Raw genomic sequence first — 6,937 nt, 5'->3', positions numbered from 1 at the left:
GTATGTATGTATATGTATACAGTAGATATGCATTTTTGTTGCTGTGGTTTTGCTATTTGTTATGTATGTATGTATGTATGTATGTATATGTATACAGTAGATATGCATTTTTGTTGCTGTGGTTTTGCTATTTGTTATGTATGTATGTATGTATGTATGTATATGTGTGTGTATGAAAGTGTTTGGAAATGTAGGTAAGGGTAGGTTTATGTGTATATGTATAAATTTACGTATATATGTATATGGGTATGTTTTTCAGCAAGGCTATAGTCATTATAATTATATAGATATGCATTTTTGTTGCTGTGGTTTTGCTATCTTTGTTTTGTAGGTGTGGAGCCGAGAAGTCCGGTGTGCTGTCCTGTGTTTTCTCAACATATATTTTACATATCTTCTAATCACTTTTTCACTCGTTCTCGTTACATTTCACTTTTTTCTTTCTCCTTTTTCTTCTATTAAAAAAATCATAATAATGGTGTGGAGGAGATGGCTATAAGGGGAGAAGGGAGGCCATCAAAAAATTTAAATCACTCAATATTCTTTTTATTTAGAATTACATAAACATAATGTTTATGTTTTATTTAACTACAATGACTGGATTTTACTCCCAACATTTTTATTTTAAATTTAATTAAATTGTTGCCTCAAAATCAAAAACACAATTTTATTGAATATATTTTACACAATAATTTAATTAAAATGTACATAGCCACAGAATCGTTTCTTTCAGTGTAGCTGGGTATTATTTAATGTGTATAAGTTCTGTTATAAAAACAACACTTACTGTGTGTGTAAAATATAAAGTTAAAAGCACAGCAACAGATTTACAACATGAGCTGAAGCACATTTATTTGATGCTATGCTTTTATCTTGACTTAAATGAGATACTTGGAGAGAATATTTCAATCCGTCCATCCACTATAACGTGCTTCTTCCTTCCAGGGTCACTGGGGTCACTGGTGCCCATATCCAGCATTGACAGTGTAAGGGGTGGGTGTTGAATACTTGAATAACTTAAAAGTTAAGAAGTGTTTATAGTAGTTACATAGAAGGAATTTTATTTTCTTCCGCTGCTTTTTATGACTTTGATACCTGGCATTTCCCTTGTTTATTACTGACATTTGTTTATAGGTAAACAGTCAAGACTTAGTATTTTATTGCCTAAAATTGGAACAATGCACCAACCGTGCAGTTTGAATAAAAATATTTACTTTTTAAATTACTTTTACTATTAGCAATAGCAAATAAACTTTACAAAACTCAGTGTGCAAACTCAAACCTTTACCTATTTTACTTATTCAATTTCTTAATATAAAAAGTCACAATCAGTTTTCCAGTTCATAAAAATTAATTTACAGCTTTCAGATTTTTCTGTGATAGTTAAAAAATGATTCATTGAAAGAACGATTTTAATTAATGCWCCTTCAAACCTCACACACAGAAATACAAGCTTTTGGAGCTCAAAGTGCATAAATCAAATACAACTGTTACAGGAATTTTACTTTGATTGCAGCAGGGTAATCAGAAAGTGTAGATTACCCCATCACAGTATTAAATAGTTGTATTAATCATGAAATAARCAAGTAGTTACTGCAGAACCTGACACTTATTTTACTTGATTAATCAATAGAATAACAGACGATAGAATAATCAATTACTAAAATAATCATTAGCTGTAGCCCTAACACAKACCTCTGTTCAGTCTCGGCACATTTGATACTGAACCAAAATATTAGCACAGCACTAAATGTTTTCAATAGTGGATATTTTTTTCTCACTGTGCAATGATGTACTGCAACTTGGTTAAAAGGGTTAACCCATACACACTCACATGAATGTTTCACACTAGCAAACAGCCATAACTTCTGATTTTGTTACACATTTATTGATTATCAGTTACTGGTAATCAATTAATTTATTTTATAGCACATGTCGGCTACTTATCATCTTTATTTTGCATTGCAGCAGGATGGCATAAGTTATTTTAATTTGAGCCTTGAGTTTGTTAAAAAATTTTAAATTAAGCTTTTTAGATCAACTGTTAATTGTTTGAGGCTCATTTAAAAACAATAATAGTGTTTTTTTTTATTAACACAACTGTAGAACCTTATCCACATGCACACACATCATATTAAAAATAAARGAAAACCCTATTTTCGTGAGAGCTTTCTGCTCCTCTCACTTCAGGAGCAGTAAGCTCAGATATGGATCTCACAGTAACCTTTGTTCACCTAAGTCTCATTTAAACTGAACAAAAGCAACAAAATAGTCTTTTCTGCTGACCCCTACCTTCCAACATCAGCCCTTTCCTTCACTATGAAAAGGTGCAATCAGCCCTCAGTTTTGAGTAAAATGACTTTGCTGTAGCTGCACATGTTCAAAAGCCCTCTTTCTGATTAGCATGAATTTTGGTGGTGCAAAAAAATCATTTTTGGCACATTTACTCAGTGCTGGACAATAATTCAATATTGATATACAGTATATTGTGATAGGAAATGTTTTCAGTAATGGTGATGTGACTTTTAAAAAAAATTGATCGATAAATGTTACATCAGTGCATGATGACGTACATCACAGGCTCAAAGGAAGTGCTCAGCGCTAACAAGCTAACAATGCTACTTACAACACAGTAAATATCAACACCAGCAGCTGTAAGTGAACAAGTGTCCACAGTTGGAAAAAGAAGCAGAAGAAGTAGGAAAGAGTACCATAATTCAGTGGTGTGGAAGTGGTTACCTCAGTGGTTACTTACTATTACCTCTGTGTCCCATGTAGCATCTTTGACAGTAATAGTTAGAATTAAAACAAGAGAAATATAACTCACAAATAATATAATTTAAATTATTTGCAAATCATTGCTTTATTTTGCTTTCTAATGCAGCTAAACAATTAATTTAAAGTGTGGTTGTACTTGGTATGGATCCATCATAGGAATTATTGGCCTCCAGGGGCAAATGATGATTGACATCAACTGTGCTGCGCCTGGTTCTCCACAGTTGCATAGATTTTAGTTTGGGGTCTGTTTGGGGTGTACATCACCTCTTGTCTGGTAACTGCTAGGATAGGCCTCTGTTTTCCAACAAACAAAATGGCAGATTGGTCGACCTAGACACTTTTATTTGTCTTTATTAAACAAAGTCACAACATCACTGTGAAATTGTGGATACTTTGTGACAGCATTCCAAAAAAGATGAACTTGATGTCCTGGTGATAACATTCTGGAGTTTCAGTTTTTACTCCTTGGCAGATAACATTTTTAAAAAATGTTCTGCTACAGATCTGTGTTAGCRGGGATGGGACTGAATACTGATACTTGTACCTTTTCTCTCTAAATACAACAAATGGATGCTGCAGCGTTTTTGGATTTTGACACCTAAAATTAGGGGCAGTAACTAAAAACACTCATCTTACATGCTTGGGTACACCTTCTTCCCATTAGCCAATCCGCTTCTGCTCTTTCTCCCAGTTTATCCCCGCTGGGAATCCTGGAGAGAAAACGCTCCTGCCTTCTTTTTTCCTTCTCTTAAAGAAGCCACAATACCTCCTTCCCTCCACACCCCACCTCCTCTCTTTACTCATGCACCCAGCCTTCTCCGGTTGCTTTTCATTCATGCAGAGGAGGAGGTGCTCAGCCTCAGCTTCTACACATTCTTGTCAAGAGCAGGTAGAGAGGAAGTGGAGAGCAAGGATCTGTTTTGGCAGAAAAAAAAAGGAGCGAATCGGTGAGCGATAAGGAGGCGAGATCTTTCAGGCTGCCTCTCACACAGCACAGGGTTGTGTTGCTGAGAGAGTGTGCCCCGTAGTGAGGTGTTGTTGAGCATGGCTGGCAGTCCGTTTGGGAGGCTCTCTCTGGAGGAGGGCGACTCGGCCAACTCCTTGGAGGGAATGGATGTGAAGCTGGGTGCAGAAGGTAAGAACACACCTGCGAGATGTGTGAGAAATGAGCAATCTGGGGTATGTACGCCAAGAATCCTTGTTAAAAATGAGCCATCTCAGGAAGCAGTACAGGCTCTTGTAATCATTGTCGTTGGATGGCGWGTTGTTTGAAATTCGCATTGCACCTGCACCTGACAGGTATGATGAAGATGAGCAGAGACAGTTTAGGACTGAGGCCAGCGTATGATGCACAGAAATCTGAGGCAGCACATTGTAAAGACAGGCAGGCAGATGTAAAAAAAAATGTATTCATAGAGAAAAGCAATCATTTTCTCTTTTATCTGGTTAAGAATAAGTCTGAAACAGAGGTATAGAGATAGAAGTGCACTTTTGATAAATAATGGAAAGAACATAAGTGATTTAAAGAGGCAGACCCAGTTTACAACAAGTCTGTTGTGATTTACGGAGTTTTGCTCTTACAGCATGGGAACCCCCATCTTTCACATTTATTATTAATAGATTTCATTAATAATGAATAGTGTTGCCTTTCTCACAGTAATATAAGTGTTTTGACCCACCCACACTGGGGCTGCCTGACTCATTAAACTCATTTCTACAAACTCTTAGGAAGAAAAAAAAACAATTACTTTATGGTGTCATGTTAAATTAGGCAAAGCCAGAAGCATCATCACATCGCTGCCAAGTCCAGCGTGTCACATAGTATACTGTCTTGCAAGACATCATCTGCTCTGTAAAGTAGCTTGACAGGAGAGCAGTGACAGCTATGATGAATCACATTTTGTGTCAAAACTTCCTGTCTACCAGTTCAGGGTGTGTGCATGTGTATGTGGGTTTGGGTTGGTCRTTCAAACACAACAGGGCACGTTGGAAAGCGTCAACTACTAACCTTCCTATGATTCTTGTTCTCTTACTCCCCCAACYCCCCCCCCCCCTTCACTCATACACACTCATTTTCAGGTCACACAGCCTTTCTGCCCTTAAAAGCTTCACACTGTCAGAGAGATAATCTATGGACTAACGAAGCAGTGTTCAAACACAGATGATGGATTATTGAGTGCAGTGCGCTGGTAGACCTGGACTGTCAAAGATAATCGTYGGGTTTCAGGAGAGTAAGACAATTTAATTTGGTTCCGGCTGAGGCTGTTTGATAATGTGGCGACATTTGCAATTATGTCGTTCGTCTCACACCTCGATGATCTCGACCTGCTCTTTTATTTCCAGCTGAACAGAGAGCATATGCAGTGTTAAAGTCAAAATATTTTCCTCTTTAGTTGAACTTGTCTCTGCTAGTTTCTTTGGTCCAAAATTTCTGTGGCTGTGCAGATATTAAGGGTTGCGAAAAGTCAACAGATGTCACAAGAGTAATCTCCCGTGGTGATCATTATCACAAAGTAAAGCATCCAGTTAGCAGTGCCCCAGCAGGTGTTTCATACATACAGAAAAAAGACTGATCCCCCCTGCCAAAATCAGACTAATTTGTACTAAACCTCTGTTTCATTTACAGCTTATTTCAGAATCAAGTGGGGATTCAAAATTTCAACACAAGTATTAGGTGTGTTCACTGCTCACCTTCATACTCCTTCAGTGTGAGTTTCCTCTCTTTCATTCTTATTCAAAACAATGTCTGAGAAGTCGGAGTCTGTTTGCACGCTCCACTGCACAGCTGAGACTGCTTTGAGTTTCAGCTACGACTGCCTRGATATTTGTTTTGTCTTTTTTGGTGTGTGGAACAGAACATTCTGCGWCGTGCGGCCATCTTTAGCGTCATATTTTTTTTCCATTGTCTGTGTTATTCACTTGTTTTTTTTTCTATCTTCAGCCAGCTAATAAGTTCATCAAACCTCAATGACATCAGCTTCAAACTTACATTCCTGTTATTACAGTTTCCACTAAGTCAATCAGAACTATTAGTCTTATTGACAAGACATTTTGGAAATAAACCCACAACGTCAAACCACTTTTAAAGCTACCTCTAGTCATTCATGGGTGATTTAATAGTTTACATATTCAAGCGATGATGCCGGCTGACCTTTATGTATATACTGTTCCAGCTCTGTCACCATCTTGTTCTGCAGCTCAGAGGTGTAATAGAGGCAAGTTGATTTTACCCTCCTTACCATATCTTATAGAAATCACACTGAGACAACAAAGAATGTATCTCATGTCCAGCTTGAAGTATTTTGTAAAATAGTGCTACTACTGTTTTCCCCCTGAAATATTACTAGAATATCAACTCAAAATTCAGTTTGGTTTATATAGAGCCACATCACAACAAATGTCATCGTAGGGGACTGTACAAAAACTGAGGAAGCCAGCACATTGCATTGAATCTTGGTCGCAATCTCCCATCCTGAGCMGCACATTGGCAGCAGTAGAAAGGAAAATCTCCCTTTTAACAGGAAGAAACCTCCAGCAGCACCAGGCTCAGGACAAGCAGCCATCTGCCTCGACCAGCTGGGTTTGAAAGAGACGGAGAAACACAAAATGACTGGTTCAGTCCAGGTGTATTTTTACCATGTTATACCACATCATACCATGAAATCTCAAAGAAATTTCTCAGAATAATATTTATGACAAWATAAAAAAAACCTTCCAAGTTAGCAGCATTTATTAGTGCAAACAGATGTTCTAAGCTATTGTGCTTAATGGCTGTTTGAATCAATTGATGCAAATTTATGCAGTAATAACAGAGACATTGCCAAGTCAAATGCAAGAATTACCATGAAATCAGGTTATTTATTTTACCCAATTAGAACTTGAATGACCCATTCAAGTTCTGGGACCAAAGTTGTATATATTAATGACTTGGTAAATGTGTCAGAGTTGTTTAGATGTGTTTTGTTTACAGACAACACATTTTTTTGYCTGGGTAAAAAGAACATAGAGCAGATGTTGAAAATGATGGAAATAGAATTTGTAAAAGTACAAAACTGGTTTAATTATAATAAGTTATCATTAAATTTGGATAAAACAAATTACATGATATTTAGTAATAGAAAGAAAACAAATGATGTTCCATTTAGAGTGGATGGTGTCAAAA

The 6,937-nt window shown here is 36.9% G+C and overlaps 1 protein-coding gene across 4 annotated transcripts in view; it reads left to right on the top strand.

Annotated features, from left to right (window-relative positions):
* mpp2b (MAGUK p55 scaffold protein 2b) overlaps positions 1-6,937 on the top strand; it is a 51,181-nt gene that overhangs the window by 19,950 nt on the left and 24,294 nt on the right. Inside the window, exon 1 of one of the 4 annotated variants that reach the window (XM_014008108.1) lies at positions 3,644-3,910. The exons of 2 other annotated variants lie outside the window; for them this stretch is intronic. In XM_014008108.1, coding sequence (XP_013863562.1) covers positions 3,820-3,910 — 91 coding nt within the window. In that variant the 5' untranslated portion in view covers positions 3,644-3,819. Of the gene's footprint in view, positions 1-3,643; positions 3,911-6,937 lie in introns of those variants that run through there. One more of the 4 variants, XM_014008107.1, reaches the window with a different exon arrangement.

Source organism: Austrofundulus limnaeus, unplaced genomic scaffold, assembly GCF_001266775.1.
Source record: "Austrofundulus limnaeus strain Quisiro unplaced genomic scaffold, Austrofundulus_limnaeus-1.0 Scaffold48, whole genome shotgun sequence".
In the NCBI taxonomy this organism is placed as follows: domain Eukaryota; kingdom Metazoa; phylum Chordata; class Actinopteri; order Cyprinodontiformes; family Rivulidae; genus Austrofundulus; species Austrofundulus limnaeus.
This window is presented reverse-complemented; position numbering and strand designations above follow the sequence as displayed.